This window comes from Sarcophilus harrisii, chromosome 4 (genome assembly GCF_902635505.1).
Source record: "Sarcophilus harrisii chromosome 4, mSarHar1.11, whole genome shotgun sequence".
In the NCBI taxonomy this organism is placed as follows: Eukaryota; Metazoa; Chordata; class Mammalia; order Dasyuromorphia; family Dasyuridae; genus Sarcophilus; species Sarcophilus harrisii.
In genome coordinates this window covers 27,679,414-27,692,796 of record NC_045429.1, presented here as the reverse complement: position 1 = coordinate 27,692,796, position 13,383 = coordinate 27,679,414, and the positions used below count along the sequence as shown (strand labels likewise).

General features: G+C 44.3%; 1 protein-coding gene across 2 annotated transcripts in view; it reads right to left on the bottom strand.

The window, feature by feature from the left end:
• Positions 1-10,494, bottom strand: part of STIL (STIL centriolar assembly protein) — a 46,954-nt gene extending 36,460 nt beyond the window's left edge. Inside the window, exons 1-5 of one of the 2 annotated variants that reach the window (XM_023501574.2) lie at positions 10,432-10,494; positions 9,171-9,291; positions 8,015-8,069; positions 4,061-4,168; positions 2,599-2,711 (exon numbers count right to left, since the gene is read on the bottom strand). In XM_023501574.2, the coding sequence (XP_023357342.1) occupies positions 2,599-2,711; positions 4,061-4,168; positions 8,015-8,025 (232 nt within the window). In that variant the 5' untranslated portion in view covers positions 8,026-8,069; positions 9,171-9,291; positions 10,432-10,494. The remainder of the gene's footprint in view (positions 1-2,598; positions 2,712-4,060; positions 4,169-8,014; positions 8,070-9,170; positions 9,292-10,431) is intronic. The other variant, XM_012547485.3, reaches the window with a different exon arrangement.
• Between the last annotated feature and the right edge of the window lie 2,889 nt (positions 10,495-13,383).

Sequence of the window (13,383 nt, the reverse complement as noted above, 5' to 3'; positions counted from 1 at the left end):
TTCAATAGCTGGGAGAATGGAGGGAGGGGACAGAAGTAAAAAGGAGAATCTCTTTCAAAACTTGGGATCTCCAGATTTGACTCAAAGAAAGAATATTAGACATATTTGGTTACACAGAGAAACTTCTCTCACCTTATAGAAAAGTGGGTGGGGAAAGGGGAAAAGGGAAGGGGTAGGTTAATAAGAGAAGGGAAAACAGAAATAGTAGGAGAAAAGTATAAGGGGAAACGGCTTTAAAGGGGAGGGCTGCTTGAAGCAAGTAGTGCTCATAAATAAAATGCTGGGGAGGAAGGAAAGGGGAAATGCAAAGAGAAAAGTATAATTTGGGGTAAATAAGATGACAGAAAATATAGAATTAGTAATTTAAACTTAAATGTGAATGGGATGAACTCTTCCATAAAATGGAAATGGATAGCAAACTGGATTAAAAGCCAGAACCCTACAATATGTTATATACAAGAAACACATTTAAAGCAGAGTGACACATGCAGAGTAAAGGTAAAAGGCTGGAGCAGAATCTATTATGCTTCAGGTAAAATAAAAAAAGCCATCCTGGGCTACCTAACCAGAGGTAGCCATCTTGATCTCAGATTAAGCAAAAGTTGATATAAGGAAGGTTAACTATATCTTGCTAAAGGGTACCATAGATAATGAAGCAATACTAAACATATATGTACCAAGTGGTATAGCATCTAAATTCTTAAAGGAGAAGTTAAGCGAGATGAAAGAATAGACAATAAAACTATAATAGTGAGAGATCTCCATCTTGCTCTCTCAGAACTAGATAAATCGAACTACAAAATAAATAAAAAAGGAGTTAAAAGAGATAAACAGAATTTTAGAAAAGTTAAGATATGACAGATCTTTGGAGAAAATTGAATGGAGACAGAAAGGAGTACCCTTTCTTCTCAGCAGTTCGTGCAACCTATATAAAAACTGACCATATATTAAGACATAAGGACCTCAAAATTAAACGCAGAAAGGCAGAAATAGTAAATCCATTTTTTTTAGATCACGATGCAATAAAAATTACATTCAATAGAAGGCCAGGGGAAAATAAACCAAAACTTGGGATCTCAGATAAAACTGGAAGGAAGGTAGGAGATAAAAATAAGGGAGAACATTTCAGGTACAGGGTCAATTTAGGAGCTGGGAAGAATGGAGATGGGAGATGCAATGGGTTCAAGGGACAGCAAAGAGATCAATGTTGGTGGATTACAGAATACTAGGGGAGGGCATAAAGTGAGAGAATTCTGGAGAAGCAAAGTATTGTAATGTCATACCATGTTTTAAAGTCCAGACAGAAGATTCTATATTCAATACTAAGGGTAACAGGGAAGTCTCTGGAGTTAACCGAGTATGGTACTTTAGGAAGGGTATTTTGGCAGCTGAATCAAAGACCAACTGTCATGGCAGTAAGAATTGAGGTTAGAAGCCAGACAACAGATTTAGGAGAGAGTAAGAAGAAGGGAAGTAGTGTGGATATCTGGCTTCTCCAGGAGTTTGGGCACAAGAGGAAGGAGAGATATGGGACAAGAGCTAGTGGGGATGCAGAGCAAGTGAAGACTTTCTGAGGATTGGGGAGACATGGGAATGTTTATAAGAAGCAGGAAAAGAGTCCATAGTCAAGGAGAACTTGAAGATAAGTACAAGTGTAGCTGAGAGAAGGAGCACTCTTCTGGAGAAATCATTGAAATGGGATTCCAAATATCTGGTGAGAAGCTTGCTTTGGCAAGGAGAAGGCCACCTCTTCACATAAGACAAGATTGAAGCTATGAGAGAAAACAACTTTGTGATGAGGGGAGGAGAAGCAAGGGAGCTCACAGCAAATGGCTTCATCTTTCCAGTGAAATAGGAGGCAAGTTTCTCAGCTGAGAGGCCAGGGAGGGAAGCCTTAGGAGGCCAGTCAGGGAGGGAAGTGTAAATGGATTTCTCACTACAGAAAGGGCCCGGTTGAAATTATATAACATAAATCACAGTGGACCAGTCAGCACAGTTTCATGATTTTTTTCCATCTCAGGAGTAGACCAAGAGCCAAGGCAGCAGATGGAAGAGATAATCTGTTTTGGAATTCCAGTATGGAGTACAGAGCCAGGCTGCTTCATCATGAGGTCCAGGGGAAGCGAGAAAAGCATACCCAGAATGGAGGAGAGCACCTGGGAAAAGCCTGAGGGGCAGAAAGCATGGAGCTCACAGGGAGAATGAGTAAGGGTTAGGGGTCAAAAAGCAGAGGGGAAACGAGAATGCTAAAAGATGAGGAGCAAAAAGCCCAGTCTCAGAATTCACAAAAGTAGGAATCAAACACTTGTCCATGGTAGCAAATTCAAGGGCACCATCATCTATGTGGGGGCTGAGATGGGCTCAAAGTGGGTCATGGGAAATAACAAAGTGGAAGAGCTGAGAAATTACCACGTTTAAGGAAGTATCAGTAGGTGTGCTGAAGTCCCTGAGTATAAGGGCAGGAAACAGGAGGAGAGAAAGACTTGAGTGAGGTGATGTTGAGCTCAGCAGTTAATCAAACCAGAACAGACCTTCACCAAAGCCCATCAAAGAGACTAGTTATAGCCCCAGATGCTGGATTGTTCTTAAGTGTGTTACCTTCATCTATTAAGAGAGTCCCCAGCAAAAAACACGACAAATTTGGGTCATTCTGCTTGGCCTGTCGATAAGCAAGCCGCAAGGCCTTCTCGGTCACCACAAGCTTCGGATTCCTGTAAAATATGGAAAAACATTTGCCACCTTGAGTTTTATGTTTTGAATGAGATCTGTTATGTGAGCTTTACAATTCACAATGTATTTTCAGGCACTATGAAGTCCAGATTTCCCCATGGTGGAAAAACCTTCACTTGACTTGGCTGTCACCTCCAAGAGCTCTTTTCTCATTTCTCTCTCTTGCCATGGTTTCTAAGAGTCTTCTCTTGAAAACCAAAGAAAGCCCCATGGCCAAACCCAACCGTTATCTCCACCCTTGTTGACCTTTCTGCTGCATCTCATGCCATGACCTCAACACAACAGACTCAACTTGACTTTTCTCCTCTTTCTCATAGGGCTTATGCTATCCTTTCTCAGCTGAGGATTTCCTAACCTCTATTTCCTGTCCCAAATCTCAAACTTCCTGGTGCGTCCCCAACAGCCTAGTGCATCCCTCCACTCTCCTCAGGTTCAATATATGCAACCACACTTTCAAGGGAGAAGGCTCCTTCCCCTCCCTCTACTGCTCAGGCTCAGAATCCTAGTGTCATCTCAGCTTCATCCCCCTGTACTCTTCTCTGTTCCCTCCTTTGCCATCCCACACTGCCTCAACTCTCTGGCAGGGCTGATCACCTCATTCTCCAGTCATCACCTGGCCAGTCTCCTGCCATCCTCAGGCCGCCCTTCCTAGACTAATCAGACCAGCCTGATCTTCCTAACACTGCTCTCTCCATTCCATAAACTCATTTTGCAAATCTAAGTTCCTCAGCCTACCACAGCCCTCCAGATCTTCCACCAGGCCCAAACAAATACACTCCTTCCTCCCTTTCAGTTAGATTGGTCTCCTCACTGTCCGATGCTCAGCAAGCGTATACGGTTCCCCTTGTCAGAAATGCCCTCCTCTTCCTCCCTGATTATCCCAATGTCACATTCCCTGAAGACCTCATTAAAATCCTAAGGACTCTAACCCTCTCCCTGAGTTCCTCACAGATGCTCCTCATTTCAGAAAACCCACATATTGTACAACCACAAAAAAGCTGAGACAATAAACTGCCCACCCCCACCCCAAGTCAGCTTTTATATTCTCTCTTTCCCTAGCTTGAGTTCCTTTCAAATAGAGAGCATGTCTTATGCTTTGAGAGTATGAAGACTAAAAACCTAGCAGGGACCTGGGAGCAGCAGGCCAACAGGAGAGCCGGAAAGGTTTCTTAAAGGACAAGACAATGGGATTCATGAAAAATGAGCTGAGAGCTTCGAAAATAGAGAAGGGGAGGAACAGAAAAGCAGGGTCAGAATCTGTACCTAAACCCTCTTTATCTTGGTTTGCTCCAAATTACAATCAAGAGAACCAAAGGATAACACTTCTTACCTGTAGTAACTGAGATGCAAATACTTGACATCTCCCATTGGGGTTGGATCCCAAAGCATTCTCTTTGATGGAGGAAAGCTGAAAGGTACCATTTTGCTTGAAGTACTCCTTTTAATTGAAGTACAAATAAATGTAGATTTGGTTAAAACATGCTTAGCTTTTCAAAATGTCAGAGATTCTTAGAATCTCTGAAATTCTTGGACCTAGGATCTAGGAGAAAGGACTAATTCTTGGACGACTAAAATAATAGCAGATTAAGCTACTTAAGTTCCCTAAAGTACAGATGATTTGTAACATGCAGCTCGGTGGTACATTAGGTAAAGCACTATGTCTAGAGCCATGTGATTAAATCCAGCCTCCAACTTTTAATTGAATCCCAGGCAAATTAACCTCTGTCTCAGTTTCCTCAACTATAAAAGAATAAAAATAACCACTCTCCTCCCAGGGTTCTTGTGAGGCTTCAGTGAAATAGTAATTTTACATTCTTGGAACATAGTAGGCTCTTGATAAACACCTATTCCTTTCTCTTCCCTGATAAGTTTTGTTCCTGCCCCCTACCCAGACAATTGGGATTAAATGACTTGCTCAGGATCACATAGCTCACAAAGTGTTAAGTGTCTGAGGCCGGATTTGAACTCAGGTCCTCCCGACTTCAGGGCTGGTGCTCTATCCACTGCATCACCTTACTCTCCCTCCTAGTAAGTATTTTAAAACAATTACAGTCCTGAATCTCTCAAGGAACTCCTCTCAGCAGTCTCCCAGCAAAGTGCAGAGAAGTATGGTGGGAGAAGTCCAACAAGGGCCAATCTCATAGTGGGAAGCTCTCCAAACAGAACTTCAGATGTAGTCAGTTCGAGCGACCCAAGGAAAACAACTCTCACATATTAAAACGGATGAAACCCCCCAAAGACAAGCTCTGGACCAAGCCAAAGGACATTTTATCATAAACCAAGTTCCCATTTAAGGCTTTAATGCTTTTCAGCAGAAATATCCCTTATTAGACCCCATACATGCAATAAGGAGGCTCAGTCTGTAGGACATTTCCCCATAAAACTCCTAAAAAAAAATCTTGACAAAAACCACCAGTTACTCAAAGTGAGCTGAAGAGTCAGCTGGTTGGCTAGCATCATAAGACTATAAAAGGTCAATGGGTAAAAACATGGAAAACCATAAACAAGCTCTTCTATCTCTACTTTCAACAGAATGTTTTAGTTTTCCTAATTCTACAACTCTGGGTTCTCTTGCAGGGGAGTTTCCATAGAATTCCCAGTTGCAATCACGGAACCCAACAATGATAAAGCATCAGAATTCAACCAGGTAAACCCAAATCTGCCTAGCTCTCTTTGTTCTAACTCACCTCAGAGGCCGTTCTCTAGTCTGCACTAGACTCTTGAAGAGACCGTATCTTGATGCTCGCCTAGCACAATGTCCTTGTTTTACAAATTAGCAGCTTGGATTGGCTCCAAATTGGGCCACACAAAGATGCCCTTCCAAGAACTTCTAATTAGGGCTTTAATGAAGAAGTTGGAGGTTGAGGAAGGTACCAGAAAGCTGATCAGCCCTTTGGGGTCTTGTTTCAGCAACCTTACACCAAGAACATCTGGCACAAAGAGAATCTGAAGCCAGAAACCAGCTGATCAATCTAGCCTCCAACTCTTCCCACAAACTGAGAAATCAAGAGACAGGTGGCATTGCCCCTCCCTCCTCTCCCATCCCACCCAAGGCTAATGGCAGAGTCCAGAAAGCCAGGGACACCTGAGGGGTCCAGGAGCCAAAGCTGGATTCAGGTCAAAAAACTCTCACAAAAAGAAAAGGGGAAAAAAATCCCTGTCTGTGCAGTTGTCTTTTATAAACATTGAAGGTTGAGTGATATATTACATGGCATGATTCAGATTTTTTGAAGACATGAACAATTTATATGTATTTCCCTGACTTTCTGTGGGTCTAAATAGATATAGAGGTCACCCCTTCCTCCCCCCCAGAAAAAAAAAGACAGAGCCAATCTCATCACGACCACCAGAAAGATCTACTTTCACAAGAGACAGAGGGGAAAAAAAAATTCCAGCCTAGATACAGGGAGACTATTCACAACGAAATCTTCCTAAACCAAGATGATGTCTTCCTCCTACCATTGATCTAAAGATATAAGTCCCAGAAACATAATGTTCCCCAAGAGTTAGAACTCTTTCCCTTAGAACAGACATAACCTAAAAAAAACAAAAACCAGACATAACCTATTCTACTTGGCAGTTCCCAAACCTTTATTTCCCCCAAGGCTGACACTAAAATTTCAATCTCTTTAGGGTGGGTCCAAAGACATTTCTTGTCTAGTTCCACAAATGTGACCATTCACAGAGCAGTCAGGTGGCATCTCACTTCTCCCAGAATGTGTATTTTTGTGTCTTTGGTTAATATGTAATATAGAAGGTCCATAGATGGGGTCATCCACTGGGAGTGTGAGACTTGGCAAAACACAGTGCCCTTCACTTTCTCCCCCTTCGCCACCCACCAAAAGGAATTTCTCTCCTTCAGGAGACCAATTTGATTTGGTCCCCACAATAGTTCTTCCTCTCCTAATTTTCAGCTTCTCCCTTTCTCCTGGCTCATTCCCCGCTGTCCACAACCTCACCTTATAAAATCTTCACTTGACTCCATCATTCCTTTGAACCATTGTTCCATATTTCCCTTTCTGAACCAAATTCCTAGAAAAACTGTCTATCATATGGCCCCCAATTCTGTCTCTCTCACTTCTCATACCCATGCTATCTGGCTTTCAGGTGGGGTGTAGAGTGTGTTCACTCTAGTCAGGGAAGACTAGTGCCTCTGATGTGAAGGCTGCTGAGCCCTTTTCAGGGATGCTTTCCACCTGAGGGTCCCCCTGTTGCACCTAATTCTCACCTGGGTTCTAAGAAGCTGTAGTATAAATAGAGAGCGGCTACATCCCGGTAAACCATTTTGGCAAACAGGCTAAACCAGACTGAGGGCAACCAAGGGGTCTCGAACTCTACAGTGAATTAGTGCCTATCCCAGGCATATAAATCCTGGTGGAATGGGTGGATGAGAATAATTTGTTCCACGGCCATGAAGGCAGATGAAGCAGGTGCTGGGGAGGGCTTGGAGCTTGGTTAGACATCCAAGTCACCAAGGTTATCCACTGCATCTCAAGCCATGACCAGTTCTGCCACTGGATAGTGACGGCTCTAGAAGAGAGAATGAGGATGGTGTCTTCGTGCAACTTTGCCTCACTTAAATCCAATTCATGAGCAAGCCAAGACATCGTGCTTTGGTCCTTTTCTAAATGACAGATGAACTGTGGATATAAAGCAAGGCTAAATCCTGGGCCTTTTTCTCTACGTATGTTCTCACTTGAGAACTCCCTTAGTTCCCACAGGTTTAATACTCAGGTGACTTCCAGATCTACATATCTTGCCTTGTCTCTCTTTTGAACTCTAGTCCCATACACTGGTAAACATTCCAAAAAAGCAACCAAGATGAGAAACCCCCAACGAACTTCACACGTCCAAAGCAGTGAGCTAGAGACTATTCATAGGCACTCATAGCAGGGAACCCCAGCCCTCACTCTGAAAACACAAGAAACTTTCCCAATATATGAATAAGGCAAAGACATCCTGCTTACTCAATGCCATCTGACCTAGTACTATATGTGTCAGTGATGAAATAAAAGGAAAAAAAGAAAGACATCAAGATGGGCAGAGGAAACCAAACTACCCTATTCAAAGATGGATCAAGGGTTTACTTAGAAAATCTCAGAAAAGGTGCAAGTGAATTAACCCACACAATTGATAAACTTTTGTAAAAAAGCAAGATTTAAACTAATCCAAAATCCACCAGTTCTTATATATGGCAATAACAAAATTCAGCAAACAGAACAGAAATGGAGTTACCACTCAAAACAATGAGTAAGTGATCACAAAATCTGTCACATAAACCTACCTGGGATTCATCTGCTGTCTTGACAGGACATGCACTAGTTGCAGAAATCTGAAAGCTAAGGAAAAAAAAAAAGAAAATGCAAGATATTCATTTTCATTGATGCATCTTAACAAATATTCTTTCCTCATCCATGAAACCATCATTTTATTACATAACAAAGACTTTTTTTAATAGAAAAAAAAAAAACTCAGAAGAATCAACCTATTAATCTCCTAAATTCCACAATATACAAAATTCATAAACAATCACTTAAACTTCACAAACAATCCACAAACTTGTTAAACTCAAGGTTGCAACCCCCTATGGGATCCCATAACTAAATGTGAGGGTGTCGAAAAATTTGGCAACAGCAAAAGATTTCTAAACACAGTAACTAAAAATTCAAAATCCAAGAGGTTTCTAGCAGCACTTGCTCGTGTTGCATCACACAACTTCAGTACAGCCTTGGTTCTGAACACTGCCCGAAATGCTTCACTACAGATTTGAGATGGGGGTCACATAAAAATTTCTTGGGCAAAGAGGGATCACGATTAGAAAAAGTTTAAGAAGCCCTGTTTTACACCCATGGGACAGCCCTCTCTGCCAAGGAGTGCCAAAGTTCTTTTTCATATGGGAGAGAGAATAATAACTAAAGAGAATTCTGAGCTGGGATGTCATGAAGATGTTGTGATTTTAATGGCACGCTTCTGGGAGTATCATTTTATACTTATTATTTACTTGATAGAACCATCTTAGAAACAGTTTTTTTAAGAGGCATTTCTAAGATTTACAAAGTGCTTTTCCCCCAACAAATCAGCGAGCATGCATGTGTTAACCCCATTTAATAGGATAAATTCACAAGACAAGACAGAATCGCCACACTGGGAAAATGGCATGAACTAACACCAAGTTAAATACTTGAATACTAATGAACAGTTCTAACTCCCCATGTCCAATGCAGTGAGCACAAGGACATTCACAGGCTGACCTCAGGGGTGGGCTCTAGGGATTCCCCATAGGACCAATGCCCTTTGCCTCTCATGAAAAACTTCTTTTCATTTTCTTAGCAGGCATCAGATACTTGGGACTGATTGACAGTAGCCGGGCACAAAGACTCTGAGCCATTACTCTGATGCTTGTCAGGAGAATCTCTCAGCATCTTCAGTTAAAAAGATACCTAAGCTGCTGGACGGGGTCCTGTGATGCACGTGCGCAGTTCCTGCTACTCTCTCACACAGAGAGCGAGTGTTGGCACAGGAGTATTCTCAGGCTGTGAGCTCCAAAAGCACAGAGGGATGCTAGGGAGGATCCATATTAGTTAAACAATAAAGTGATAAGCAACTGTGTGTCCCATCCCCAAGGGGGAAGAGTGCGTGGCCAACGTCAGCCTTTGTTGCCGAGTTCCTTTTCTTTGTGAGTGTGTGAAACAGTGTGAGCTGCTCGGGGATCCCCCAGCTAAGAGTTGTCATTTATCCAGTTCAGGTCCCGAGTCCGGGGCTGCCGCCGGGTCCGGGGCTGCCGCCGGGTCCGGGGCTGCCGCCGCCCAGCCCACGGCTCCCCCAGCTGCCCAGCCTTTCTTACAGCAGGCACTCCCAGGTTTAGTCTCGGGCAGCGACATCCCTGAGGCGAGCTTCAGGGGATGTCGCTTTGGATGCAATAGGGAGATGGGGACAGGGCCGCCGGGCTGGTGAACGGGTGGAGAGAGAGATGCTGAGGCGGAACTAGGAGGACTTGGTGGGCGGTTCTTGGGTGGCTGGGGATGCCCTGGGAGAGAGGAAAGCGTTTGGGGGAGAGAGAACGGAGCGGTAAATACAGGTCTGCACCCAGACTAAGAGCATCGGGAGAAAGGGATGGAGAGAAAAGCGGGCAGAGCCTTCCTGGCACCGGCGAGGGAGGCAAGGGTCAGAGACTGCCTGGAGGCGGGCGAGCTGATCCGCGGGAGAAAGAGCAATCACTGGTCGGTACTGGTGGAGGGAAACTGCTCAGAGGGGGCTCCCTGGCCCAGCGATGCAAGTCTCCCGGCCCTCAGAAAGGCTCTCCCAACAACCCGGCGGGAGACAAAAAGGAAGGCTAGTCGTGCTCCTTTCCCAGCCCCCGTCTCTCCTCGTTCCCGAACGGAGCAGCCCTTCTGCTATCCCGGCCCCCCTCCCCCCTCGCCCTCCGGCCTCCGTGCTCTGCACCCCCGCCCCCCGGCCTAGGACTCTCTCCCGCTCACCTCCCGGCTCCCCCCGCGGTCCCCGGCCCGCCCCGCGGTCCCCGGCCCGCCCCCTCCCTCAGACGGGGCCCCCGGGGGGGGCGGGAGCCCCAAGTCTGCCCTCCTCGGCTCCCCGCAGCGGAGCCCGGCGTCTGGCACACGGAGAGCGCCTAATAAAAAGGCCGAGCGCAAGAGCGGGCCCGACACCCCGCGAGACAGCGCTTCCCCGGCCGTCCCGGCCTACCTCCGAGGGAGCCTCCGGGCAGCCGCCAGCCACTCCGCCCCGCGCCTCGGCTTCCCCCTCGCTCTGCAGAGGCCCTCCTCCCGGCACCCCCGGCCCGCCCGGCAGGCGCTGGATCAGCCGGCGGCGGCGGGGGGGCCGGCTCCGACCGGTTGGCTGGGCGGGAACCCGAGCGGCAAAACTAGGGAAGCCGGGAGGGAGCGGAGCCAGCCCACCGCCCCGCTGACACTGACGCGGCGTCCGCGCTGGTGGGCGGGCCCCCGAGCACGCTGACCAATCAGCGCTGAAGGCTGTCCTGCCCTCGGCCAATGGAGAGCCGTCGTGGAGACCGCTCGGCCTGCGCGCCCAACCGGAGTCCTTCTCTCTCCAGCTCTCCGCGCCCTCTAGGCGGGCTCTCTAGCGAGGCCCCGCCCCCGCGCGCCGAGGCATTTTAAACTCTCGTCTCCTGCCAACGGTCGGGCCCGCCTTGCGCGTGCGCAGAAACGTGTTGAGGGGACCTAGCAAAGGAAGCCGGAAGTTGAAACCGGCTTGGCGTTGCCTAGGAAACGGCGTCTTATCAGTACTTGAGGCTTTCTCAGCCAACCCCACCTAGTGATCCAGGACTTCATCACTTCTAGGGTTACTTCTGATAATTTCCCAAGGCCCTCTCACCCTAGTGAAACAAACTCTTCCTGCTGTGAGGGATGTAGAAGACCCTTACCCAAAACTCAGAGATCACTCAGTAGAAAGAAAAGTTATTTATTAATAAATTCTCATGAGAATGAGCAATTCTACTGTGAGGAGGGAAAGAGAGAAAGCTCGCAGAAGAAGGGCTAAAGATTTAGGAAAGATATACAGTTTTTATAGGTTTGGTTACAGAGGATTACATCATAGGTTGGGGAGCATTGAGAAATAGGTGCCCTCTCCCCTAATTGAATGTTAAACATTGGTGCCAAAGGCAGATTAGAACGGAATGCTTTGTTTCCCTGATTCTGAGAGGAATCTTCATCAGTCAGACCTTCAGACTTCAGATTACTGAGCTGACGGCATTTCATAATCTAAATATTGGTAACATTGAACAAGGATAAATGTCATCATTTCTGGTTAAGTAAATATATCTAGTTTTAAGTAAATATTGGCTTGCACACAGGTCATTTATTTATTCAGGTCACAGAGACATAGAAATAATAAAAAATGCAGAAAAAGAATTTAAACATTCCTGTAAGTTCTTCACTTTATCTCTCCATTCCACACACTGCCCATCTCCAAGTCACCCTTGATATTTCTAGGCTGAGAGGTCAGGAAACCATCAGTGCTGCTGATTCAGAAGTCCCAAGGACTACTCCTCATTTGCTGAGACTGGGCTAGAGCTGTGCTGTTGGGGCCTATGCTGGGCTTCATTGGACTTCCACCCTGGTGCAACAGACCTTTCCTGCTGACCTTCCTCGTTGTCTTCCTCTGAAAAATTGTTCCTCCATTTTTTTATGTGTTCTGACATTTAAAAAAAAAATTTTAAGTCATTATATAAAGGGATCCGGAGAGGTTTGGGAAAGACCTTGGGTGAGTTCCTGTCTTTATGCTGCCATTTTGGCTCCAACAAGTCCTTTCCCAGCACTTTTAATCAAATAGTGAGTTCTTAATATAGTATCAGAGTTCTTTATATTTATCAAATACTAGGTTACCCAACAAATTTGCTTCTGTATGTTATGTGCTTAATCTATTTCACTGGCTAAATTTTTGTTTTTAACAAGGAGCAAATTGAAATTGCTGCTTTGTAGTATACTTTGAGATCTGATCCTACTTTATTTTTTTTTCACTATTTCTCTTGAGATTCTTGACTTTTTTTGTCTTTAAAGAAATTTTGTTATTGATGCTTCCAGTTCTATAAAATAATACTTGGTAGTTTAATTGGCATGGCACTAAATTAATAAATTAGGTGTTATTGTCATTTTTATTATATTGAGCAATTAATATTTCTCCAATTATTGAGATTTGTCTTTGTGCTAAACTCACTGAATCTTCAAACCAGAGATTGGGAGTGGCAGACAGATGTAATTCTAATCCAATCCTCCTCTTGACAATAGTTGTGGCTGTCCTGAAATTTATCTTCTTTTCCCCCCTTAGCCTGCTGGCAGAGTAAGAATGGCCTTTGCTTTTCCCACTCCTTATAGTAATCGTCAATCTTTAGGTAATATCTATTTATGTCACCCTTAGGCAACATCTTTTTTATTGAGCAATGCATACACACAAGCCTACTTGTAGACACCTGTTTTATACAAAAAAGGGGAATGATAATTGCAGTGATTGCAATAAACAGATACTTGAATATACCCTTGGTGGAAAGTTATTGTGAGTTGGGAATTTGTTTTCTTTGGATATAATATTTCTTAGAAATTTGGGAGTTTTTTGTTTTATTTTATTTTTTTAATTTTGGATTGAGGAGGAAGAGGCAGGCATGGGCTAGGATTTCCTTCCCCCAACCTCCAAAAACAGAGAAGAGAATATCAAAGGAGCACTACATTTTTTAAAGTTACATGTCGAATGTATTATGTATTTTTTTTTAAAGCAGGCTCTACCAAAAAAAAAAAAAAAAAAAAAAAAGAAAGAAAAAGAAAAGAAATTCTCACACTCATGTACAATCTTCTCCTATTCCACAATGTATATGGAAATGTTTGTTTTATTTGGCACTGAAATTCAAAATTAAAAGTCATTAAAGTGCATATTCTTTGACTTTGGTTACTCTCCATTCTCCATCAACAACTCTGCTTGGTTTAGACTCCCTGGGACATAATATCTCCTTCAGGATAAGCTGATTATCTGAAATCTCATCATCATTTGATTCTTTTGTTTTTGACACTCCATGTCCTCATTGTTTCTTCTATGACTGAAGGACTGGGGTGGTGGAGCAAAGTCTTCTTTTACTGAGGGCTCAGAACTTTCCAAATAATTCTTCATTATTTTTCTTCTTCCTTTTTT